Source organism: Anarhichas minor, unplaced genomic scaffold, assembly GCF_050575085.1.
Source record: "Anarhichas minor isolate MPS153535 unplaced genomic scaffold, ASM5057508v1 ptg000062l, whole genome shotgun sequence".
NCBI lineage: Eukaryota > Metazoa > Chordata > Actinopteri > Perciformes > Anarhichadidae > Anarhichas > Anarhichas minor.
In genome coordinates this window covers 3,180,564-3,208,082 of record NW_027466508.1, presented here as the reverse complement: position 1 = coordinate 3,208,082, position 27,519 = coordinate 3,180,564, and the positions used below count along the sequence as shown (strand labels likewise).

General features: G+C 42.9%; 1 protein-coding gene across 1 annotated transcript in view; it reads right to left on the bottom strand.

The window, feature by feature from the left end:
* Positions 1 to 27,519, bottom strand: part of cd276 (CD276 molecule) — a 61,204-nt gene that overhangs the window by 5,655 nt on the left and 28,030 nt on the right. Inside the window, exons 5-7 of the mRNA XM_076077865.1 lie at positions 15,765 to 15,902; positions 12,150 to 12,191; positions 5,622 to 5,660 (exon numbers count right to left, since the gene is read on the bottom strand). Of these exons, the coding sequence (XP_075933980.1) occupies positions 5,638 to 5,660; positions 12,150 to 12,191; positions 15,765 to 15,902 (203 nt within the window). The 3' untranslated portion in view covers positions 5,622 to 5,637. The remainder of the gene's footprint in view (positions 1 to 5,621; positions 5,661 to 12,149; positions 12,192 to 15,764; positions 15,903 to 27,519) is intronic.

Genomic DNA, 27,519 nt, shown 5'->3' with positions numbered 1-27,519 from the left:
GTATGCATATTCCCATCACAGTCGGGGGGGGGGGGGAGGACTGTTCAGTATTTAGGTTTGTGCCAACTGTAAATTCTCCGGTGCTGAACAGACTCTCACATTTCCAATGTGCAAAAATTCTGAGATTGAAGAGAAACATCCAGACATCATCACAATGCCCAAACAGCAGACGCTTTGGTAGGGAGGAAAACTTGCAGCAATCGGCCTGAGTGAGGGATGTTAAGTGATGCTAATATGTTATGACAAGGGCCATGGCCACACCAAAAGCAAACCATCACCACGGAGCTCTCTAATGCCTACAACAACATTGCAAAACATACATTATTGCTGCTTGCGTCTATATATATATATATATATATATACACAACATTAAAAAGAATTACAGGTTATCGTGGAGACTATAGATTCGGTACAGCCTTTTTCTTTTAATACATCAGTTTTCATTGCTCCATCTGATGTCCATAAAAGTACTGCAAAGAATATATGTTTGTGCGCGCAGAAAATGGCTGTTTTTATTATTGGGATAATGTCTTTCATTAAAGTAGATACAGGACATTATTTTGCTTGTTACGGCCCATTTTTGTGGAGCAGCTTTTATCGACTATACATGTCTCAGTACACAGTGTCCCAGTTGTCTGTATCCCATGCATGCAGCATTTTCTGTGTGTTTTTCAACATCGCCAGACCGCTGATCCTGTACACAGTCTCTCATCTGCATTATGAGTAATCTATGGTAGTTAATTGAGCCCAGAGGCAGTTGGTTTCAATGAAGGCTCCTCTGCTTCTCTGGCAAAAACAGGAGAAAAAGAGTTCTCTAGAGAAGGCAGCGCTCTGTCGAGAGGCAAACAGAGCAGAACTCCTGCCGTGTTCATTAGCTGTCATTGGTCAGCGATTCAGTGGCTGTGCAACTCCTACCACAGCTCACATATTACCCGTTTCATGTCTTAAAAAATGAATATGAAGGTAAGAACGAGGAGCCAGCGCAGCATTCTCCTCGTTATATTTTATTTTTCAATGTACTATTTTGATGTGAATGGATGTTTGCCAAGGTTCTCATCAACAGTATGCAGAGACTGCTGTGCAGCACACTTGTCCATTCTACAGTTTTCTGATATCAATATGAGCTACTATATTCAGTTATTGGCTTCCCTCAGAGGCCATCATCGCTGCAGCCTCTTCCATCACACGAGATGTACTGTAGAATGAGGCAGCAAGGTATAAAAATGCTGATAAATGTCTCAGACAAAAGCATAAATAATGCAGAGATCACAGATACTGGAATAGTGAGTCAAACTCCACTTCAAGACACCTCCCTGGAGAGAGGCCAACATAAGTGTCCTGTCTGACATCATCAGTGTCTGCAGGGCCTCACCTGACACATACAGCAGAGAGGAACTGGAGGAGCCTACCTCTCCTAGTCTAAAACACTCACATCCCATCTTTCATACCTAGCTGCAACAAGCTTTTAATTCAGACTCGTGTTCGTCTTTCAAATTTCACTCCATTTAACCCCTTTTTGACGTGTCCCCATCCTTTGAGAATAGACTGCCTGTATGCATCTTGCACTCAAAACTATAACAAAGTAAACCCTGAGCTATTACTGCAAACGACTAGCACAACGGGACATATTCTCCAAAGTTGAAGGGAATATATAGGGGCAAATTAAATCAATATTTCACAACGCTGCTTAAAGAGCTGGGAAAGAGCTATTATCTATCACTAACTGCACCTATAGGGCCTCTCTTTAAAAAGGAAAAAAAGGAATCTCTCATTGGAATTCATCAAAAGTCACCAGGCAGATAACGGGGATCGTACATGCTGCTCCTCATTTCTTTATTCCCTTCATGTCTCTCCCTTTGCATATTTACTCATTTGCAGCCATCTATGTCTAGGCTAAGGTTCTGCACAATATTATTCTCTATTGACCCTTTACACATAAAACAAACTAACAAGAACATTGGAAATTATGAACAAAAGGTTTAGCAGCCCAATGCAGACGTTGTAAGGTTTCTCTATACGATGTTACTTCAAAGACATTACTCTGTTTAGTCAGTTGAGTCAGCTGTGTGATGTGACGCACTAACTCCAGTGCCCAAAGAACAACAGCACTATTCAACACTGTGGTTACGCAACAATCATTGAGTGTCCTTCCACTGGGGAATGCAAACTAAAACTAAAAGGAGAACTTTGGAAAATAACCAGCTGACTCACTCAGTGGTGAGTATGAAGAGGAAGATACATTTGTGCAACCAACCATCTGCGAACAGGGGAAAGTTTTATTCACTCAACACGACGACTTCTACTAATCTCTAAGTTGCCTGGGCCACAAAGTTGCCATAATGATCAGTATGTAGTATTTATGATCGCACACAGCAAGTATGAGCCACTAACGATGGCTACAATCTACAAAATATTGAGTGTGCTGCAGTTAGCCATTTACTATGTTATCTGTGCTGGGCTGCCAGTAATGAAACAATAAAAGTTTGAGTGGACGAACATAAGTCACGAATGAACAAATGTATCGATGTGGCAAATGTTTATGAAAACAAAGTGCCGCCTCACTCTCAAACGACTTAATTAAACGCAGAGCCTGGCTCTATTAAATAAGATATGCTGCACTCTGCATAAATGCATTAATCGATAGAAAAACCGCCACACAAATAGCAGAATAATTGATCCAGGATGATTCAGCAGCAGAGAGGTCGAGGGGCTTGCAGGATATTACCTAGCAATAACAGTCTCCGTGAAGGTCAGTGGATACTACAGTAAAGACAAATGTCCTCTCTTCGACTCCTGCTGGCCAGACTTTATTTTGGCTAGTTACAGGAAATTACTTTCTGCACCTTCCATCATCTTCTTCACATTCTGCATGCTGTGGCTTTACGGCAATGACCAGTCAGGGTATAATAAAAACAAGCTGTAACTGTCCAACCTTGTAATAAAAAGTATTCACCAAACTGCTGGTTATTAAAAGTAAGTCTTAGAGGAACAGTGAACAGATACAGTGTAGGTCCATACTGTATGTTAATGTGAGATAGTAGTGAAGTCACTGTGACTCTTAAACAGTGGTGGGGACTTCTAGTACAGGTTTCCCTTATTGGCAGAATACATTTGAAAATTGTCCCAAATAGCAGGAATTATTTACTAATAACTAAACTTATCAAATTGTGTCTCATTTTCTGACAAAAGACAGAGCAGCTACACACCATCCTGTTATCACTCCAGCGCCGTTGTGACAAAAACTTCAATATTATCTTTTTAAATCAAAATTGATGGAGCGCCTCTAAAATATCTCTAGAAATATCAGCAACCATGTCACAACAACAAAAAGGACAGCAATATTTTGCTTTTCAGAAAAAAAAGCTTTGAACACAAAAATATCCCCTTCCCTCCTGACTCAAGCCCTTTGTTGGTTACAGCAATGTAGCTTCCCCAAAAATAGCTCCAAGGTTTTGGACTTTCCTGGCCTATAGAGGTCCATGTGGTGGGTCCAGGGAGGGATATAGTGTCTGACACAGGCTGGCCATGGTTGAGTGAACATGAGGCCAGTGGGTGTGTCGCATTCCTTTCCCCAAGGGCCACAGGGTCCAACACTGCCAGTACCCTGGCTCCCATCACTATCTGCCTACCGCTGTATTTCTGCTGCTGCAATTCGGTCCAGGTCAGCCTTCTGCTACAGCAAAGTCATTAAAAAAATAGGGAATACAACTAATGCAGTCAACCTTTAGTCTGACAATATAAGTGGGGAAAAATATACACCATCATCGTTGCTTTCTGAGAATCCATTAGCTACCCAACATTCAAACATGGTCAAGAGGAAGCTGTTTACACAACCGGAGACTGAAGAAGTATTGAACGAAAATCAATTCAAGAATGATGCCCAACACCAGGTGACGATACGCAAATAGCAGAACATAAGTGAGGGCCCGAAGACTCCTACAAAGATAGAAACAGAGTATAAATGCATCAAGTCCAAGTATAAATATCCTGGTCGCCAAGCAACATCTGGATGTAATAGCAGCTAAAACAGGGAGGACTGACCAGTCTACACTAGCCAGGGGCCACTCATGAGTGAGTCAGCCCTCACTGCAGCAAAATGGTCCACCTCCACCTTTTCATGCGCCCAGCAGGAGGTAACACAGAGAGGGAGATGCAGTGAAGTCAGGAAAAGGCATGGACGCATCTCTCATCAAGTACTCCAGAGATGCCGTACAGCATGTGGTATTATATCATTTGATGACTCCATGTAATGTGGCTGTACCGAGGAGGTTTACTCTCAGTCTTGTCACACCATTTCTTAGATTACATAACGATTCTCCACAGGTCCTACAGGGAAAATCCAGTTACTAATCCGTTTGTCTGTGTTCCCAGTTATCAACACTCGTCCTTCTTTCAGGTCGTTTATCTGGGTCACCTACTAATACAGAACAAGTCACAGCTCAAATCAAGCAGGCCAGTTACAGTACCAGTACCCAGAAATATACACAAGTCGGAGCGCACTCCTGTCTGCCTCTTCAGCATGGACAGTCCAATAACAGCAAAAATGTGATCATTAAAAAAAAATAGGAAATCTATCCATGTCAACAAGCAATATCAACAGGACATTTGAGATTAGCTTGCTCACCTTCCTTCAAGCACCGTCTTCTACTGTGTGAGAAGAGGAGCTGTCCATGGTACTGAATGCCTGGTCACAGTGAAGAGCTCTGAGGAATATATATTCGTCTGTAAACTCTCCTTTATGTTGCTACTATGGGGGACATTGTTATACTTCGCTATATTTCTTTAGATATCTGTTTGTATTCAAGTGTCACTCAACCAACAGTGCTTTAACCAACACATGTATTGGTAAGCTACAGGCGTGGCTTAGGTGTGTGTGAGACGACATAGAGAGGCGACTGCTCATTCAAACAACAATGCTGCAATAGCATCACTTATATCACAACTGGAGAGTATTTCTTTATTGAAAGAAGTGCAAAGAATGACATTGAATGCTTGTCTCTTATATTATCGCGCAAGTTCCACAGTAAATCTTTCTCTCCTCCAATGCTGGGTACATTTGACTGAGATTTGCTTGTAAATGTAATGTGCCAGAGTGGCCAAACATCCATAAAAAACATGCTATTAAAATTATTATGTTAGGCTTTTACTGTGTACACCAAAATTAACTGCCACAGCTCTTCACAAGCTAAAGTTGGCAGATTGAAAACATCATGAGGATGACACAGAATATGCACAGTTTCAGACAGAACAAAATAGAAAGACACGACTCACACCTTGAATGTTTACCATTAATCAGACTCTTACAGTGGCTTTGAGTAGGGCAGGGCATTTGTGTTTGCATGCCTGATAGAAATGAAATTGATTTGTCATATCAGCCAGTGACCCTGTGATTCCTGAAATCAAAATGTCAAGACTTCACATATCCCCCACTGTCTGCTGAATTAATGCAGCCGAGCCTCATTACAGCAGCACTTACCCATAACCTACAGAGGCACTGTGTTCTCCAGAGCATTACTGCTGAGAAAACCAGGCAATTGGGATAAGCAGAAAAAAAGCGTGACTACTGAGCGACACAGAGGTGTACTTAAAGACACATTTAGACATATTTGAACCGTACTCACCTCTATTCTCTCTGCCTTAGCTGTTCAGTAGTGTCATGGCTGAAACAGAGGAAAACAAACAAGAATGAATACTTGAGCTCAAAATATTGTGTCATTGAAGGATCTGTGAGAAATACAATGACGGTAAAGTGGTCGTGCCAGCATCAACGTAACTTTGTCTATTGACTCATGGACCTAAGCATCATTACAGGCTTGGTAGTTGTTATTGTGTCCCCTCCTCCTTCAGCAACCCTCCTCCTCCTCCTCCTCCTCCTCCTCTGCTCCATCTCTGTGCACCAACCTTGCCATGGCTAACAGGAAGCAGAGGGCACAGCGCTTTATTTAATTAGTCACAGCAGCTGAGTGCTCATGTGGAACCAAACAGGGGAGGCAGATTGGGGTAGTGAGATGGATAGGCACTCTCCCACCGGGCCTTGGCTGTGCTGTCAGAGGAGCGTAGGTTACATGACAGAAGGGGGAATGGGGGGTGCGGGGGGGGGGGGGGGGGGGGGAGGAGGTGGATGGCAGGAGGATGTAAATGGCATCTGTACAGGGGGATCATCCCAGGAAAAGGATTGCCTTCACTCCTAAAGTACCCCAGTGTTCTCACAAAAGCAGTTACTTTTGTCTGATATGCAAACCAGCCAGCAGTGGGTTTGGCCTGTTGTTGTGATGAACAGCACTGAGTGGTTTGACTGCTTTTATTAACTGTGACAACATTCATTATTCCAAATGATTTAGGAGCTGCTATTTTTCTTCTATCTCGTCTGACAATGATCGGTTGGCCTTTTCCTCACGGACCGGCAGATAACCTCTGAGAGGTTGCAAAAGTAGCTCAGTGTGCAGCACATCTTCGATGAGCTCCTTCCCAAACTCAAGGCAAAGGACGGCGAAAAAGGAGAGAAGAAAGTTTCTCAGCAACTGACAATCTCCTTTTGGAATCTAAGCCTTTGTCATGTTCAAGGTGGGAAATAAGAGAAAGAAGCAACCACAGGAAATACGACTTTGTACATAACTTGGTCTTCAACACCATCTCTCAGGGTTCACCCTTGGAGAAAACACAAACATGTAGCTTATGCTATGGTGCTGAACCAGCAAGGAACATGAGTGCAGTGCTTGAGTAGTGTGTGTGTGCAACTACTAAGCAATGGTGTGCTGGGAGCCTTTTTAATTAGTGCTCTTGAAGTTATCCAGTGACCCACATCTAATAATGAAGGCAACATGAATGTTCTATTTACATATCTTTAGTCGGTAATGTGTGACCGCTGGGAGAGCCCAGTGGCTGAATATGTGCTGCCAGTGAAAAGGGAGGGCATGTCAAGCAGAGCTGCCTGGGGGCTGCTTTCCAAGGCCCTCTCAATTCAAACTGAAGTAATGTGGAATGGTGTGTTAGTGACCTGCAGGTCGGTCAAACTGGGTTATGTTGTAAGAATACTTTATGCAACTTTTTAATAAGCCTTGGGCTTGTAAAGCCATGTGTCTAGAACGTTTTTTAAGTACGCATTTATAACTCAACCACCTGCAATCTATACTTTGTGGCTTGGATTGGGCTGTAAATGTACGTCAATACACTAAATGAGAAAACCAAACTAACTTAAAAGGTGCCCTGTGGAGTTTTTTTGCAAACACACAATATTAAATTCAGTGTTTCTCACCAAAACCCATTGCGTGTATCCTTGAGGTTCAGCAAACATGTTGAGTGCATTTCCTTCCACATTTACAAAGCCAATGTTAACAAAATATCTTAAATAGTGCATGCACTGTTTACATCCATCAGTGTGTTCATAATTGCATATGCTTTCTTTCTACTTTTAGTACATACTGCATTAACTAATCTGTACTGCATCCATTGCATTCAATTGGGACAAACTACATCATAACATTGCACCTCATACTTTGACTCTCTAGCTCATATATCCACTACACAGAGGATTGTGGGTCAGAACAGCCACGAAAGCATGCTGCAAAATGTGACCAGATGCAGTACAGGACATCCTGGTATTTTTGGCATACCATGTTTTGCGAGAAATTATTACGGCACATTACCACCAACTGCCAGTGGACTAGTATAAAACCTGCAGGATGCGAATTGAGTCGCCCGCAAATGAAAAAACGGGACCCGCGTGTAAAATCATTGCGCTACTAGTGGTCAAAAACAACCATGTTTGGCAAAAACAAATCCATTACATTAATTTATTTTGTTGTTACTGGTTGCCTACAATTATCCAATTCCCTACCATGCTGTTTACATGGATAAATGGACATACTATAATTAAACTGTAACCACTAAAATTAATTTACCCATTCATACACTGATGGAAGGTGCCACCTGCCCATCAGAACTGTCTAACCGTTGAAACCCATTCATTCGCCGCCTACGGGAGAAATTTGGGGTTAAGTGTCTTGCCCAAGGACACATCGAAAAAGTATTGAACCGACGACCCTCTGATTGAAGGACGACGCGACCACTGAGCCACAGTCGCCCAAACATAACCGCCATACTCTGTTCTGAAATATTTAATAAAGCACTTCATTCACACGAGATGCGACACTTTGATTCCCATGAGAGAGGGAATATTATGTTCCTCACACATTAAGGTGCTGTATTTCCATTACAATGTGAATAACTCAATAGACAGGACAGAGAGTGGGATATAATAAGCACAGAGGTGACTTTGACGCTGGTACAGCGGTCATTGTTTCTGGCTGTCTGCTCAAAAGTCACCTTTCCACAGCCTTAGCAAGCTAGCTTCTTAAAATCATTTAGGGCAATGAGCTACTGGGCTTGAAGCTTTAATATGATTTAGCAACCGTCATCCATCTTTCAGTGGTGGCCTTTGCATGAAGGAACCGGAATATGGTAAAGAGTGTGGCTTCCTCGTGCTATCGAGCTTTATACGGCCTGATATTCCCTAACCTTCCACCTTCATGGGACTTGGCTCCAGTTAAGAAGGGTTAGGAAAACAGTTTTTTCGCGTGAAGCTCCCTTTTCAGAGGGCGTGTCAAATTCTCCTTTCAGACAATTCTTTGTCTGTGAAAGAACTGGGTCACTGACTAACCCTCTCTTCCAGGGCCTCGTTGCTAAGGCCTGACTCCTTAGAGTCTAGGATTTAGGGAGACAGGGGCTAGTGCACACAAACTAAAGCCAGCTTCTAACAGGAGGAGCTGCACTAGTGACTGCAGCCCCCTCATGCTCAGATTATTGAACACATTCCAGACAGAAGGTGGGTAGGTGAGGGATGAAGCCAGCAAGAACTGCACATCCCTGCATGTGGATGTAGATTATATTGGCTTTTTGCAACTAGAAGTGACACGAGAGGGTTTTTAAGTACAACCCAATGCTAAATAAGACATTTTTAAGGCAACCGAGTACAATTAACTTTCATGAACTGCAAACACACAGAGAAAGGGATAAAGTGATGAACAACATGTCAATGTCAAAAGTTAGCCACGCCCTAAAGCATACCCGCTTCAATTATACTCTAAATTGGACAATTACTTACAAAATGAAGATGTATTACAGGCTTGAAACTAGCGATTGACACCATAAACTCATGTTTACAATCATACTTCTTTTCGCAACCAGACGAGTTGGCCACAGCTCAATATTGGATAGAATGCAAGTTAAAGACAATTCCGTATAGTCTTCATTTTTCAGACCTGGAAGTAGCTGCCTGGTATAACAGTGCTTCTTTCTGTGTGTGGTGTGCGTTGTGTGTCCCCCTTTGCATGTGTAGACCTGTCGGTGGGTGTGAAAAGGGTTGCTCTTGGCTTTAGCGCCTGCAAATAAATCCAGAGTTTGAGCTCCACTGTTTGTTAAACATTATTTGCCTCTGCTGTAAAGGCAACAAAAGGTTCCTACCCAATTGCAAATGAATGAGCCCAGGTCCCTAGTTATCACTAGTTATTGTTCAAATCAGGCTGGCTTTGAAAGGGGAGGCATGCTCTCCTTTGGACAGCTCATTAAGATAACACACAAACGTGGCTCCCCCATCATCCTGGGTTTATTAAAGTGGGACTCATTTCAGCTCCTTTGTCTCGTGCAGGAACCTCTGCCTTTGTCAGTGAATTGAAGCCAGATGGCAAAACAAAGCTTCCCGACTGTAGTGCTTACAGCGTGATCTCAGAAGGCAGAATCATTAGCTTGATTTCACCAGCTCACCGCCCACAACGTCCACCTGGCTCAACCAGGTGCATGGACGAAGACGAGAGGCGGAGGCAGCGAAGGTGGCTGCCTTCTCGCTGGAGCACAGGTATACTACAGTCTCCCAGCATTGTTCTCCTTTGCCCCGTTAACGAAAGCTGAAGTATTTATGCCTTGTTTCCATTGCATGGTTTGGCTGGACTCAACTGGTACCACGTCCTTTTTGTCTATTTCGTTTTCCACTGCGGGTAGCACCCCCCCAATGTAGGCGGGATTCAGTGGTGACGTCATCGTCAACGCAACATTCACTGTTTCCCTTCGTCGCCGACCAAACAGAGGACCGTCCGAACTTCCTCAATGCTTTTTGCGTTTTGCATTCTCGAAAAACTTGTTTGAGTGAATATAAGAAAATTACAGTCACTATTGACGGTTGCTTGGCTATTTAAAAATGCCGGGTTTGTACAGGATGTCCCATGCTGCGCGCTAGAGATGAGTCTCTCTACCCAATCAGCGGCTTGCATATCGTATCGGCTCAGCTCAAACACAACCGAAAACGGAGAACCCCGACCTAGGTGATAACACAAAAAAACACCAGGTACTATCTACTAACTTTTGCTAATGGAAAACCGAAAATAAAAAGCGGTTCCATGCGAGTCCAGTTGAATAGAGCTGTGCCGTAGTATGCAGTGGAAATGCAGCACAAGTCTCACCAGTGTGTGTGTGGGATGGCTGACCCCACTCGTGGCTGCAAAGATCTCTCTGAAACATTCATGAGAGAGGCATTAGAGAGTGAAAGTCATTGTCCCCCTTCACTCAGAGACTCTCCTTCACCTCTCAGCTTATTAAAATCGCATGGTATTAACTTTACCGTTCACAGAAAGGCTAAATAATTCAATCAGACTATAGAAGGAGTCAAATGAATAACTCTAATGACATTAACGCTTGAGGGAGAACTGCTCAGGACTGTGAGGGGCAGTCACTGAGGCTGGGCAGGCAGAAGAAGCTTGCCCTGCTTGCTAATAGCTAAATTAATTCTGGGCTCATAGGGTCACAGTAAGCAAAGTATCACGTCACTCTCAACACAGAAAAGGAAGCACACCAGCATCATGGAAAGCAAAAGATGAATAATGAAAGAAAAACTATAACTTCTTTTAAAGTTAAAGGAATCTCCTGAAATCTCTCTGACCTGTCATTGTGAGGATGTCGGCATGCAGCATGACATGAACGCACCACTCTGGTTTAGTAAAGCCTAACAGTATGGCTGTATACTCTTAGTCTTTTTCATCCTTTTTCCTAAATGCGCGACTTTGAACAGTCTATTCTATACAGCTCCTTCTGGGCGTTGCCTTTGCTGAGTGATTCCAACTAGTTTGTTTAGAAAGAATAGGCACTTGCCAAACTCCGTGTAGCATTAAGTGGTGCAAGAACTGTCAGAGTGGTTGTCTGTCCATTCGGCTGGATGATTCATCATAACAATCCAAAAGAAACTTGTGACAATAATATGCATGACACATTTCAGTCAGGACAATTGCAAAATCAATCGGGCTTGGTAAACAGGATCATTTGAGTGCAGGACACGGCAGCACTATTGCTGGCATTTTGTGGAACGTGGAACTTGTTACCATTAAATTTATAGACAAGATAGATTTCACTGTTATAGCTGTAGCTTTGGGGGAACCTATAATGTAAAACAGCTTGTTGGCATCACTAAATTAGTGCGCCCGTCTCCCTGTCTCTGCCGTAAACACACACACACACACACACACTGGAAGAGTTATGCCACTGGCTTGCTGTGTTGAATGGATCCAGAGCCTGGAGCTGGTTTTCACGTGCACACATTCTTCATCAGAGTTCCTTCAGATACTTGTTCTGTTGGGTCCCTACCATCCTGCCACCTGGACTTCTTTTTTTTTAAAAAGACAGGCTAAACTGTGTATGTGTGTGTGTGTGTGTGGGTGGGTGGGGGGGGGGGGGGGGGGGGGGGGGGGGGGGGAGGGTTATATACTTTGCACAGTACATCGAAATACATTTTTATAAAAAAAGAAATAGAATTCTGGATCAAGCGTGAGATTGTGCATGTGTACAGTTAATTGGCCTGCTTACAGGCTCAGCCTGGCGTTCCTGCCCACTTGATCCACGCTCCAGTGGATAAAACGCACCGTTGCCTGTTCCTGACATTGTTTACAGCCTTGCATCATTACACTGCTCAGAGTGCTGAATGCAAAAGATATTCTAGTATTTCAATATCGGTTTTAGCTAGGAGGTGGAACTGTAACGGGTGGAGTTTCAACTGCTTCCTGACCAGAATTTGCCACAAGCACCCCGCACAGCAGCGCTAGCGAAAACATACAGCAGGCCCCTGATACACGCGGAGGCTGAGCTTGACCAGGTGTGGATTGACTGACCTGTCTTTGACTCCTCTTCTTCCAGTTCCTTGGCCTCTTCAGCTGTGGGGAGACAGATGAGCAATTATCAGTGGGAGCCACAGTACAAAGGCAGGCACGCAATGCAGGCACTTCATCCCGAGCCTATGGTGAGCTGATCCTTCACAGCTAAAAGGACACGCTGTGGTGAGAGACCTATATGGCGACGAAGCTCCACAAAATGCCACATATCACACACACACTCACGCACAAACGCACACACACACACACACACACACCTTAACCTCCTATCCAGCGTTTTCGCAAAGACAGTAATCATATTAGGCTTTAGCTGCTGGCTCTCTGAAAACCCACTGTCAACAGAGTTAGGGAGGTGACCCAGTGATGGCTGTCACACTTACACACGTGGGGTGCATGTGCGCACATACATACGAGCTAAAAATAGGTCTGACACAGGGTATCCAAGCGACTGATATTAATTCTTTGACACAATTCTCACAGCAATTGGGCTCGAGATCCAATATTTAGTGTCTGATACATGAGATTAAACTGATAATTGAACCAAATTAAATGTCAAGGCTACACAATCCATGTTTATATTCCTATATGTTTGCCTGATCTTCTTTGACAGCAGAGACTATAATCCTTATAATTACAGCAGCAGAATATGCTGAGTGTCCACATTCAAACAGGCTGTACACAGTATGCATAAGTCTACCCAAACCACATTCTACATCTTTTCTTTCTGTGTTAGCCATGTTGTATTTTGAAAATCTGATTTCATATAATTACATATTACTGTAGTCCACAGGATATATCCACATCTTATTACAAGACAATATCAGAGAAGAGCTTTTTTCCTCTGCAGACAATTTCACATTTTGTTGCCAACTTTGAACTGAAAGTCTGGAATACCGTTTACAGTTAACTTGTTGACAATGTGCACATTTTGAGAGTAAAATCCACAAAAGCACCTTGGAGAAAAAGCAATACAAACCACTACTTCACATCAGAACTGGGGTTTAACATTCATATAGATGTGTGAGCCCGTTTACCTTCACCGCTTCATTCAACTACTCCAAATCGACCAAACAGTCCCACCGCTGTGGCAGCAGTGGAAATACCTTGGGGGACGTGGGCTTCGATAGGAGAGAGGCTCATTTAAAGTCAGGCTGAAGACGGGGGCATCCACAGGGCAGGGAGTGAGAACTGCTTCCCTTGTACATTGAGAGTGTTACAATTGTATGCCCCTGTTGGCTGCATCTCAGATGTGTGGGAATAGGGAGAAGGGTGGTTATGGCTTCAGCACAAAAGCTGGACAAACCACATAAAAGATGAGAGAGTCAGGGGAAAGAAAGCTACTCACTGAAGCCAGAAGACTGTTACTGTTCCTCATCATCCTTTCTTCTGCCTCCATGTCTCCTCGACACAGAAGTGGCGCAGCCCTACTCTGAATCTCCAAAAAAAAACACTGCTGTGACATCATCTGTGTTTCAAATGTAAAAGCAAAAGCAAACAGCCTGTTGGTAAACCTCTCGTACTATAAATACACCGATAAGTCGGTCTAATTAATTTATTCTTGCACCCTAGAAACAGCAAAACCTTCTTTTTAAAACCTTTGTGCGTATTAAGACATACGGCTTAATGACAGGAGCATTTGTGCTGTGGCGGCTTTAATTCATTTTCTCTCCCTTTTGAATATCAACTCTTGTTGATTGAATTTGGCTCATTTGAAAAAAGAGGAGGCACGAGGAACAAACCGCTTCCTTTTGCCAATAATTTGATCAGGGATTTTTATAAATGTCTGCTTCTATGAGCATTTGCTCAATAGACTGGGAGTGAAATAAATCGACGTGTCTGCTATTTAATGTGAGTCGCATGCACACAAAGGCGATGAATCAACAGCATTTGGTCCACGGTACACCTGAGGGTTAACCCCTGTGAAATATGTGCACCACTGTGGTCAAAAGACCCTAGAGGGGAACATCCCTCATGACTTCCATCTGTCACACAGGGGAGATCTGTCCCATGTCACCTACACATGATATCCATGCACAAGTCTGATTAAATCATATGCTTATCTAAATGTATAATATGCCTTAGAGAAATGGAGCAGCAGCCCCGGCTAGGACGCTTAAAGATTAGATACATTAGTAATTATGTAAGGAAGGACAGAAGTGAAGGATGAAAGAAATAAAATCTCAGGGAGCACAGAACCACGCTGGTGTTGAGATACAACACTGCCCCAGGAATTGAGAGTCCACAAGCTGCTCTGCTCTCTCTTACGATACACATTCGGGTGCTCCACATACATTATGACAGGTAAGAAAAATGACTTACTCACTTCTCCACTCTCACTGACCCTTCCACCCTCGCTACCCAGACACGGTGAAGAGAGAGTCAACTTCAATCTGGCCGTACGCCGGAACGCCATTAAAAGATAAGACAACCACAATTAGGTTGCACCTCCCTGCTTCCTGTTCTCCCCACAGCTCCGGATATGTGCATACCAATCCTATTTTAAGCCCCTACACATCTGTATTCATGCAGTACCATTCTATCAGGAGTACAAGAGTCTGCATGATACGTGAATAAGTCAGCGTTCACACTCTTTAGCTTTGTGCTTGAAAAACACCAAAGACTGCTGAAGCATTGCTGGCAGGGGACAGAATGAGACTTAGCATTTCAATAAGGCGGACAGTGGACGACCACATAATCAATCCTGGTCTTTGGTGGTGGTGCCTCTTTGCCTGTGGGAGGAACTGCATTATATTTCTCTCTTTCCATTCCATTTGATTTCATATGTTCCATGGAGCTATTTACTCTTTCCCCTTTCCTCTGTGTCACTTCCATATTTATTTTTAAACCTCTGGGCCGTGGTGCAGACACTGGCTGACCTTTATTTAAATGTCTTCTCCACTCTGAGCGGATCTCATTACAGCAGAGCTGGTGGCTCTGCACTATCTATCTCATTTCAAAAACTTTTTTCTCTTTGCACTTGCGGCGATCCTCGGCTATTTCGCAATGCTAATTACTGGACCCGAGTAATGATGTTCCTCTTTGCCGAAGATATGTGTTCCACCATTCGAGATCCTGCCCATCGCATTAGGCAGAACTCCCTCTGGAATCTCAATGTTCCTTGAGCAGCTACCATCTCATCACTGCTTTCTGCTCGATCTCTCCCGCTCTCGTTGTGCCTCCCACATGATCTAGGCAACATGTCGCAATTATGCATATCATCTACTGGACGTAGATGTGAAGAGTTTAAGGAGTCATTCTGCATTTTAATGAAGGCCCTGAGAAGGGTTGAAAGGGCCTGAGAACATGATAGGTCAGCATCCATTATTCATCAAGCCCTTAAAATGTGTATACAGTAGGCTAACACATAATCATTTCATTACTTTATTTTTTGTGCATATAGCTCCAAAGTTGCCACAGCTGTGACATTCATATTTCATATTGCCCCTAATGAAGGCAAGTCAACCCAAAAACAGGCTTTTATCTAACCGTGAGGATTGAACATTTTCAAGAGAGTCATCACGAATGAATTGTACTCGTAGTGAGACTATCCACTGGTGCTGAATGTGCAGAGCCACCTCTCCCTCTCCCTCCCCTCTCCTCTTCCATTCGCTTTACCTTCTCTCCTGGCCTCCTCGCAGCTCTCCTTGATCTTCCTGCGGCAGACAGCAGCCAGGGCAACTAGCAGCACCAGCAGACACACGGCCAGGCCAACAGTTACCCACAGAGCCACCGGGGGGAACGCGATGTTCTGACCTGAAGCAAAGGGCAGAGGGAGAGGGGGGGGGGGGGGGGGGGGGGGGGCGCAGAGAAGGGAGAGCCTCATTATTCACTCTTGCAGACCTAAAATAGGAGCACAACTGTCACGGCTGTCTCCATCACCATTATTTCACCATTTGACAATTTTGCTGTTTGCATTCGTTGTCGTAAAAAATCCTGAATTATCCAGACGGCAGAACATGAAGCCCAAGATGATGACACATCTCTGTCATCATCGTCCGCGTCGTCAAATCATCTCCGTATAACGTTTGGCTCTCAAAGACAGTCAGACTGTCAGAGGAAACACAAATGAGTGACAACCTTTGCTTAATGTGAACGAAGTAAGAGCTTCTTTACTAGCGTCCAATTAAGACACTTGAGTCATTCAATTGAGTCCAGATGGCAGATGGCTAAGCAGCCGCACAAGACTGTGTTGTCGTTTCACTCAAACAGCATTGGCACCGGCATTAAGAGCACGTTGGCGCCAACTATCCCACCCCCTGCCTTCTGTTACGCATCGCTCAAGTGACTGAAGTTCTGATGCGTTTGCTTTAATATTCTCTAACTTCTTAATGTCTATAATATCAGTAACAGTATACGACAGGAAGGAAATGTCAATATTCAGTAATATATTTGGAATAGCAACAAAGTAAATAAAGAAGCAAATGGTAGATATTTTAATATATTATATATATATATATATATATATTTTTTTTACTGCACAATATTGTATATCTTTCAGCACAAGACTAAAATTACTTTGGAGTCAATTATACATGAAAATGAGTGACAGAATGTTGGCAAACTGCGAACTGATGAGGAGGAAAACTGGTCAGCGGGACAAAGAAAGATATCAGAGACACAGCCAGATTTCCCTCGGGTATTCAGACTGAACAGAGGGAGAAGAAAGGAAAACAGCAGAGCCACTAAATAGCTGTGAGCCTGGCTGTAGCACAAACAGGCCTCCCTCAGAGAGTGCCCGCTCTGGGCAGATAATATATATATATTTTTTTTAAAAGGCTGAGAAATGACTGGCACAGGAAAGAGGAAATGATGAAGCATCTGTAAGGACTTGGCATCAGCTATACAGACAGACTACAATACAGGCCAGCTGAGATTTACAGAGGCGTCCTTTTGGAGGTGATCAATTCTCAAATGGAAATCCAGTCCATCTGATGCTGAGAAGCAAATGTACCCGATTGTTCCACGAAACAGAATTAATGAAAGGCCATAGAAGGGAGGAAGAGAAAATGAGAGAAAATGTCAGTTCAGCCTTTATGCTGCTGTTGTTTTGGATGACAATGCCAATCTGTCGGTTCTGGTCTGTCCACCACTTAGGTCCAGACTGATATATCTCAACTACCATTAGATGGATTGCCATGAAACTTTGTACAGATATTTACATGGTCCACAACATTTGAAGTCTAATGATTTTGATGATCCACTGACTTTTCTTCCAGCTCCAACATGAGGTTCATTTTTGTCGTTTTGAGTGAAATGTCTCAACAACTTTAAAGGGTGCTCCGATTGCTCGACCACCGATTGTTATTGGACGATTTTCCCTTTTGATCTGTAGTGAATTTATGAACTCTAAGACCTTTTTAAAGGCTGAGCTCACAGGGTTTAATGACCCCACCTTTTCGGTTTTACGAGCATCCACATTCCTGAGGGACACAGAGATATACCCAAAAACTTGATGCAAAATAACATGTACCTTAATTGATATGCTAGTCCTAGTCTTAGTAAGTCCTTCCGTTTTATATATTTGAATCTACCTCAGAGTAACAGACTGTTGACTGTTCTGTTTGCATTTATTCTAATCTTGTTCTGTAGTCAAACAAAACCCATCTTACATTACTGACTCACTATAGTGTGTCTTTATACAGTAATTATGCAAGTTTAAAGTTGTGTTATGAGAACAATGTATATCTGTGTTTTGTAATTGTTTAATTAAATTCTGTGTTTAATTGATCAGGTTTAATTCAGTGATTTATATCAAACTGTTTAGTAACGTTCTGCAGCTGAGATAGTTCAGCGTTTAAATATGAAAGAATTAAATAGACTATGTATTCTACTATGTAGTATTCATTCTGTAAAATAAGGTTCAATGAAATATTCAAGACAGTGGTTAGGATGGAAGTGGTTTGCTGTTCCCGCCATACACGTCTTTCTCAGAAAAAGTCAGAAGAAACCTCGTTCTTTTCGACTCCGCACTTCGATGCTGAAGGGTGATCTCTGAAACCTAAATGATTAATAAGACGTTTTAAAGTTTTCCCTATTATTCCAAAATTGGATGAAAAAGCTCCACTAAGATGGTTAACATAGTTAATATTATACCTGCCAAACATTAGCACGTTAGCCTGATGCCATTAGTATTTAGCCGAAAGCACCGCTGTGCTTAAGTACAGCCCCACAGAGCTGCCAGCATGGCTGATTCGCAGTCTTGTTAATACTACTTGGTTAAATGGCCGCAACAGATTCAAAAGAATGCCTCCATTATAATACAGAAGCAATTGATGCGGAGACAGATACTAATATATATTACATGTTATACATTTCACATAATGATTGTAATCTTGAATGATTTTATTAACCATAAACAGCATATCTATTTTGAGAGACACTCTCAATACAAAAGGCACTACAAAGACTCTCTGGTACTGCTGCAAAGCAGAATAAACAACCAAATGTCACAGAGAAAGGATAAAATCTGGAAAGTCAATCTTGTCATTTTGATGAAGCTGCGTATGCCTCCCCAGGCTAGTCATGACTGATGATGATGTGGCTCGCTGTCCACCCAGCGCTTCACTCTGTTATATTTAAAGAATGACCATCTGAGAGCCACTTTGTGCTAACAGCAAAACCACAAAACATGTATGAAAGAGGAATAATCACACACAAAGCTGCTCACCTCAGGAAAATCACAAATGTGTCAAGCTCTTTGTGACGAGTAAAGAAGAGCTCTTTGTTTCCATCCTCTTTCTCACTCTCTTTTTATTCTCACACCTTCCCGCCACACTCTCCCTCCCTCAAGGCAGACTGATAAAGACAAATGCCATAGTCGGCTATCATTGCTACGCCGGGGCCCAAAGGGCTGCAGGATCATATTTTTCTTTTTCTCTTGTTTGATGATGTGATTTTGTTTTCTTCAGAAATAGATTTGTCTCTAATGGCTCTGTTTACCTATCCTTTCTCTCCCCCTTTTCCCTATTCCCTCTGTGCAAGGGTAAGGATGGAGTGCTTTGGGCTGCACTGTCACATTACCAAGAGCCTGCAGATTTCAGAGCTGCACCAAACGGGCCAAACTTCACTACGCACACGTTTCCTTCGACACGATGAATGTGCAGCACACATCAGAATACGCATCACGGAAGTGGAAAGTGTGTCTATAACGAGCCAACATGATATGATAGAGAATGACACACGCTCACCAGGGTTCCCGTCTGTATTAACTTCCACTTTTGCTGATGTCAACACTCAATGTCAGTTGACTAGTAAACATAAAATGGATAAGGGCTCAAGTATGTATGAACCATGTCAGTGATGATAAAATGACACGACATTTTTCAGTTTTTGTCGTATAATTTAGTACCACATTCTGCACATTTAAACCATGTGCCTCATTTATGAATTTCGTTGATATGATATTCTATATGTTTGATGTGTGTGTCAGTAAAACTGCACTTGGTAACACGTCAGCACTGTCTGCAGCCGCATGCAGTGGTTAGAGTTTGCTGCCACTACTTTCCATGAATCCTTCCCCAGAGACATATTGTCACATCACAATTCAACAGTGATTATTTTCAGAGGTATATTAATCAATTTTGGTCATACAAAATGCCACAAATAACATTGTGAAGGTCACATCTGCCCCATACATTACTGATCCAGGAGGTGGACACAATTACAGGATCACCTTCACAATATATTGCAAATGCAATATAGTAGTCTACTTAAAATCAAATTTTCACAAGTTCAGATTTTATTGAAACTGGGTCTGCGAGGCATCGAGTCAACACGATGGCAGTTCCAGAGGCTATAAAATGGTTCTGTTGTATTATGTTCGATTATATTGTACATATAATGTGATTTGTTTTTGTGGCCATCCCTCGCAGTTATCTTGTTGTTGGGGTCTATCAGACGTATATATAAAAATGATATATTATGAAAAGGTACAACTGGTAGATACAAATGCACCTTCAATTAATGTTTGCAACATTTTTTACAGGTTATATATCGACCACACCTGGGGCGCATCCTCTACTGTTACTCCTTATAGGTGGTGCTTCGCCGTAGGTGTTTTGTGTATCATAGGAGGCCACGGTAGACTGCTAAGGTAAAAATAGATATTTAATGGGGGCAGGCAAGAGTATGATAAAACACCAGCTCCATATGGAGCCTCGAACACAGGGCACATCACCAGTGAGAAATGAGGCTCCCTTAGTCTCTGGAAGACACTATAGGGGGACTCGCAAGGGGCCAGCTTAGGTATTGTTTGGGCTTCAGTGAATGTGAAAGCCAAGATTTGCAGGCATTTTTACAAGCCTGAGTGTTTTCTCTCCAGCACCTTTGGTGGAATAAAGTGCTCCTAAGACTCCCTTGCCTGTCATCTTGGTTCTGCAACGTGAAGACGGTGGAGATCAAAGCTGCTTTCCCTCCAACTGTCAGGCCGGTTTTACCTGCCGAGAAGAAACCTAGCCTCGTAAGCTGTGACCAAAGGAGAATAATGTCCCTTGACAGAAGGATGGCTTCGGGCTAAAAAGAGCCTCAAGGCTCATTGTAGACAAGCTGGAAGGACGAGGAAGAGGAGAGGAAGAGTCAATTAGGTTTTTCTTTCATTGTCAGCCTGACCTTATTCTGCCTGGTTGTGAAAATCGAGGAAAAGAGAGAGAGGGGGGGGGACCAGTAGAGGAGGAGTGTTGATCAGAGAAGAACGAGGTGGACTAGAGGCTAGCCCGAGGTGGACTAGAGGCTAAACCCCTGGGCTAGCCCAGGGGTTTAGCAGCAGCAGGGCCCAGCCCTGCTGGAGGGTCTATACAGCCCTGGAGACCAGAGAGGCACAGCCAGGCTCAGCACTCAAAATAGGCTTATATATCTCTCTAACAATGAGTCACATGGCAGAGATAAAGACATTCATTCAGACAATACAGTAAGACTGGGAAGAAACAGTAAAGTGAGTGAGATATAAAACTCAGTGAGACAAAACAGGAGCTCACACTTAAATCACATTCACCCAACTCTGGCGAGGTGATTGATGCATACTGCCTCAGCGAGTGCAAGCAGGCTCGCCGACGTTGGCGATCTGAACTTCTTTATTCAGTGTCTGTGTAGCGCCGTCGATCTCGCAGGAAAGAGATTGGCAGAAACAATAACAACGGTGCTAATGGAAAGAAGATGGCCTCTGTGTCAGAGGACACGGATTAGTCAGAATGGAAAACATGAGCATGAATATTAGGCTTACATTGAACGAATGACTTTGAATTTGTTTCAGCTTCAGTTTCAATTAGAAGCCTTTATTATCCACCTTAAAGGTGTCCATCAAAACGTCGGTATGAAAAGCGTGTGAGCACCCAGGCACGCCAACTGTTATTGCAATATTTCTAAGAAAGACCTCTCCTCTCTGAGAGAGGACAAGAAGCTCACTTATTGAGGCAAAACTTGGCAAACTGAGATGGATGGCGACAGGTTTTTGTCCCGTCAGCATCTTTGCTCTGAGCCTTCTCTCCTCTTTTTGCATTTCAATAAATTGCTTTTCAGCGAGATGCTACCTCACTGTCTTATTGGCATGCAGGGAAGGAAATGCGCTCGTCTCTAGGACGACATAGCGCCCATTTACTTACACAATTTGTCTGACATTATTGCCCTTCCCTTGACGCCATGGGCTCGTGGCAAACACGAGTGTATGATGTGCAGACGTGCACATTAAAACAGAGTAATGGCTCTGCATTTATAGGAATAAAGTTTCTAACAGCCCTCTTTTTTTCTCAGCGGGAGAACTATAAAAGCCATCTGGTGGTGGTGGGGGAAGTGGTGGGGGGGGGGGGGGGGGGCGAGCGGGAGAGTAAGGAGGATGAGTTAGTGAGTCGGTGAAGGTTGGAGAGATGGGGTAAGCGGGTGAGTGACCAAGCGACCCAAGAAAGGGGGAAAAACAAGCAGTTGAATGAGTTTTTGGGTTGTGGGTTTGCAAGCAAGCAGGCATTGAGCTGGTAACTACGTGAATGCTGGACCAGGCTGGACTCACAATGATGTTTTGTGGTATTAGGCCACTCTCAACTCCTAAGCTGTCTCTCAGACATGTCCGACTGCTACTGACCTTTCCTGGGTGGAAAGTTGGCTCACAGTCCAGAGCTACTCTGCCTACAGAGCAGTGCTATGGATTTAATCTTTAAGCTTAAATCTGATCGATCCAGGTGAATATTCCCTGCCATCCAACGGTCACACACTACTGAGAAGTTACGAAGAGGGTTAGAGACGGACTGAGCTCGAGTTAAAATTGACCCCTCGCTAAGCCGCTACTCCCGTCAAGGTGGCAGAGCGACCGTGCACTTAATGCACTCCCTGAATAAATATGATCTAATATCTAGAACAATTAAAAAGCTATTTAGTAAAGAAGCAGCCAGAAGGGTCTACAATATGCGTTTGTGAAATTGATAAAGCAGCGAAAACAGGTTCAAAAGATCACAGTGTAAAAGTGAACCACCACATCACCTGGTAATCGAGACAAAAGACAATGCAGTTATGGAACAACACTGTTCCTGGAAAGCCAGGCTGGAGTATCTCTTTAAGATGGACCACTGGTGACTTTAAGTACTACTTGTACACATTGGGCTGCCCTTTATTTATAGTAGCAAATCATGTGTACATTTTTATACACACATACATCACGTTATTTAAAACGTACATGCTCACACAGAGATATGTGACTGACATTAACAATTCATGTGATAAGACAGGTTTTTCCCCCCACAAAATGTCATAGTGCCTTAAATACAAATGAGTGAAACTGAATTATTGAAGTAATCTCAATAACTGCCAGGAAGCTTTTTGTCTATTCCTACAGTAAACAACGAGACCAACGCATGACAGCCAGTGATTTGTCTGGGAGGGCGAAGCTAACTCGCAGGTATATTTAAAGGAATGATTTCAAGTCTTACTCAGATATGCCGGGGGCAAGGTTAGAGGGAGTTTTCTCATCTTTACAGTTGAAGGTAATCCCATACCCAGTAGACTGGCTAATTAACTGAATATACAGCTCAGAGCATGGTTGTCGTGTTAGCAAGGCAGAGGCTACGTTACAGGCAGAGAGGTGTGAGAATGTGTAATAGCTCTGTGCTGGGATATATAAACAATGGCCTGAGGTAGCGGTGGGCAGTATAACCAGAATAAAACTTCACGGTGGATATACGAGGCCTGATGTGGATCTGGCTACATCTTTTCTTCTGGTGCAGAATGGAAATGAAATGTCACATCAAATTGCACCTCGAGCTTCAGCTTACTGCATGTTAACCAGTGGGCATAAGCTTCCCTTTTACTCTAAAACAAGCGCACACTTGCATGCTAAGAAAAGGGAGGGTGAAGAAATGGAGTCAGACAGCTCAATAGAGACAGGAGCAAACCATGTGGAAACATGTCAGCAAGTATGAGCAATGTTTGAAAATGTGCTCCAGCTCTTGCACAAGTAGCACTGGCAACGCATTGTTGACAGAGTCCCTGTCCTAAGGATGAGACAAGTCAGACGTGGAAGGACATGGTGGAAAACACAGGATCCATGGTATGTAAAGCAGAATCGGAAACATTTCACCCAAAACAAAATCCTGGAATTGTGCTGCAGCTGTTCTGAGAAAGTGAAGCAAACATAACACACACACAGGCACACACACACAGGCACACACACACACACACACACACACACACACACACACACACACACACACACACACACACACACACACACACACACACACACACACACACACACACACACACACACACACACACACACACACACACACACACACACACACACACACACACACACAGCTGTGGAGTGTAATAAGCTCTTCCACCAGGTATGAAACTCTCCTCCACAACTGCTGTAAACTACATTGACAGTTAATTGATCATAACTACAATGTATTACTATTGATCGTAATACATTGTCACTATGCCAGTCTGTCCTGACTTTGAATCTCATTCGATTGAAATTATAAGAGAAAAATATATACCATCAATGTTGACAATATACTCTGACGTAAATTTCATGTCATGCTGCCAAGTGCTGCTCTGGGAGAAGGGTGAAAGTGGGCGACAATATCGTCTCACAACCGGTCTTCCCACCTCATCTTACACTGGCCCGGGCTAGCTCTCTCTCAACATCTCCCATGTCCCTCCCAGCCCCACTGGGGCCTCAATTAAAAACTCCTCTGATGTCTAGTAACTGACAGAGACTCCATCACTTCCACACACCCCTCTCCACTGAGAGTGGCATTAAGATGTTGGAGGCAGAGTGGACTATTGATTTTCTTTGGGGTTGTTTTTTTCTTCTTCTGGTTGCTCCATTTCTTCACTTGGCCATCTTTGCAATGCAGGCGGAACTTGGGTAGAATACTCGGTTTACAACATTGTGTTGTGTCTAAATTGTTAATCAGCTTTAAAGCAAGAGCTGCCTGTGAGATGCTGAGGATGTGTAGGAGAGAATCACTAGTGACAGCTATCAGTACCACAACAGGCTGGCTAGTTGATAATGCCAAGTAGAGGAGCCGAGAGAGCAGAGTGACAAGGACAAATAGCTATGGCAGGATTAAAGAGCCATTTAAAACAAAGAGTATGCATTGATCCTGCTTAAAAAAAACAAAAACTGAATTCTTCAACTGAGCTACATCTAGGCCCTCTTAAGGCAGGATTAATTATTTTTCTAGCCCCGTGGGGCATTGCAATAAGCTGTAAACACAACATTGACTTATTATCATCTAAACAAGCTGTTATGACAAACGGCTACCTATTAACACATAATATGAGCGCTCACTTGCAGTTGTGTTTTTGGCAAAGCGCACAAATGTAAGTCCAATATTCAATCTCCTTGTAGATCTGTTTTGGTTTCCACCAACTCCTAAGAGAAACGTCTTGTTCCTCAGCTGCTCATTGCTCACCAGCTACTTGGCTAATATTGCCAGTCTGCCATTTAGTGCTCGGCAAGTCGTGTACATTGTGCTCTGCCTTTTTGCTTAAAACAACTGCTTGCTGCTGGAAACAACACAGATGAGAGCGGGGAGACTCAACCAAACAATAAAATTGTGGGCCATAAAACCAAAACAACGAGCTGAAAGTCGCTAAAATTCCACGTAGAGCTGGGGGCTACATAGTGAGGTAATAATTCTCTGTGGGTTTGTTACAACGAGCAGCTCCTTTCACATAACATTCATTAATTCAATCTATTTTCATAAACAAAAATATGAATTGTGCAGCTCTAAACTGGGATCCTGTTCCTACTTTGTTATTTTATCAGTGGGTATTCACATGCTGCTTGTGGGAAATGACTTTAAGAAATAAAGTGCACAGCTAAAAGCATAAACAGGGCTCATTACACATAGAATACTTCAATGACATAAAGACGGGTAAATAATATTTAGTCCCTATACAAGAGAGCCACACTAACACGGCAGATGAGCCACAACATTGCACTCATTCCAATGGCTCATTGCACCAAGTACAAACTGCAGCTTGAAACTCTCTGCAGACAGTCTGTGAAGTGCACACCTATTGCTGAAACAACTCCTGTGTTACATCAGTAGAGTGCAAAGTGGGTAAAAAATACCACCCACCATATAAACTAAAACATGACACTTGAACCATCCATTTAAGTGTTAATTTAAGGCAGGAACACACCGAGTAGTTGCACTTTCCTGTTTGCTTTTTGTCTCTTTAGATTGCTGTGAATCTGTAATGGGACAGCTAAACAGCATCAACACTTACTCCTTGTATCAAACGTGCTCAGTCTAGTTATAAAATTGCCATCAAATTATCATCTTGCAATTTGTTTTTTTTTACATCCGTTGTTGATTATGTCTGATTCAAATGATCAATGTTTCTTTATGAGTAAACAAAGCCATAGCTCAAATCCACAGGAACAGTTGCTGCTTACATGATAACATCTGAATACAAAATGACCCGATATAAGATTAACCCGATATCACAAGGCCGTGCGGGTTCTATCAAAACATTAAAGAACTGCCTGGACGCCTTCAAAGAGCGCAAGTTCTTAGTATGCTTCTCCCTCTGCAGTATTACTAGGAGAATATATAATGACAGATTTTTTTAAAAGACATATCTCTGTATGTCTTTGCCTAGGGCTCTCATTATAAAACAGCATTTCTCATTTTCCTCCGCTGCACTCTTTGGTGGTTACTGGAGAGACAGATGAATATTCTCAAAGCACTCAAGCTGGACCAAGCTCAGACTTTGGAGAAGGTCAGCTCATCCCTGTTAGCCATTCATCTCAAGAACAAACCTCTCCACATGATTGCACTATCATTTGATTAGTTTAAATGCAAATAAAAAATAAAGACTGTTGAAACCACACAGCTGTTGTCTTCAGGGAGGTCAGAGGTCTGATTTAGCTATCGACTAACACCCCTAACAGCGTTATTATTAACCCCACTGCTGTTCTTGGTGAGACTCGCCCTGCGAAGAATTCAAGTGCTTGGATTGGTCAGGAGTCCAGGTTCACAGAGGCAGCGGTAAGCCAATTTGTTCAGGTCCTAAGCCCTGACCAATGGCTACCCTGACCGTAACTTCGATGCTTAACCCGAACCAATCGGCTCTGCCTGACCCAGCTACATAGGGCGGAACTTGCCAAGAAATGCAGTGGGATTCATAATATCCCTGAACACTCTTGGTGCTAGCAGGGATACAGTGTCTTCTCTGAGGACAGGGCAGTCTAATTAGTGCCCATCTTGCTGGAGGGTAATAACGTAGCCTTGTTCATCTACATCTTAAATATCTTTTAAAAAATGACTGCAATCCAGAAGCTAGCACTTGGATCTTTTGTGATATAAAATGATACAGAAGGAGACATTTTAGAGATTTGAACACTTTTAAATGCTGAAACATTTGTCCATTTTCCATCATGGGCTCAGCCGCATCAACGCATACAGCTCCTTTTAGAATATATGGTCTTTTATTGAGTTTAAGTCATAAAAAGTTTCTTCACTCAATTTTGATTGAGTGTGTTTGACGTTCTTGTAAAATACCTTGTAACCTAAAACCACCACTTAAACCTATAAAAGTATGATTATTTATTGCAGAAATTACATTAAAATATAACATTCATGGCACACTTACATTCATTTTTTATCGCAGTCATTTTACAAAAAGCAAAAAGCTACTCGGAGCTGTGCTTTGACAGGTCTTTTAGAAGAGTCATTAACAATGCCTTTAAGCTGTTCCAAAATCACTGTCAAGTACAGCTTCTCATGGCTTATTGCTTAAATATACTTTGTCTCCTTCCAGCACTTTCAAAATATGATATCTTGGACAGACTGAAAAAATGACTTTGTAAATCTCTCTCTCAGTGGAATATAGCTAATCACAGTCTCACAACTTGTGCGTAGCCAAG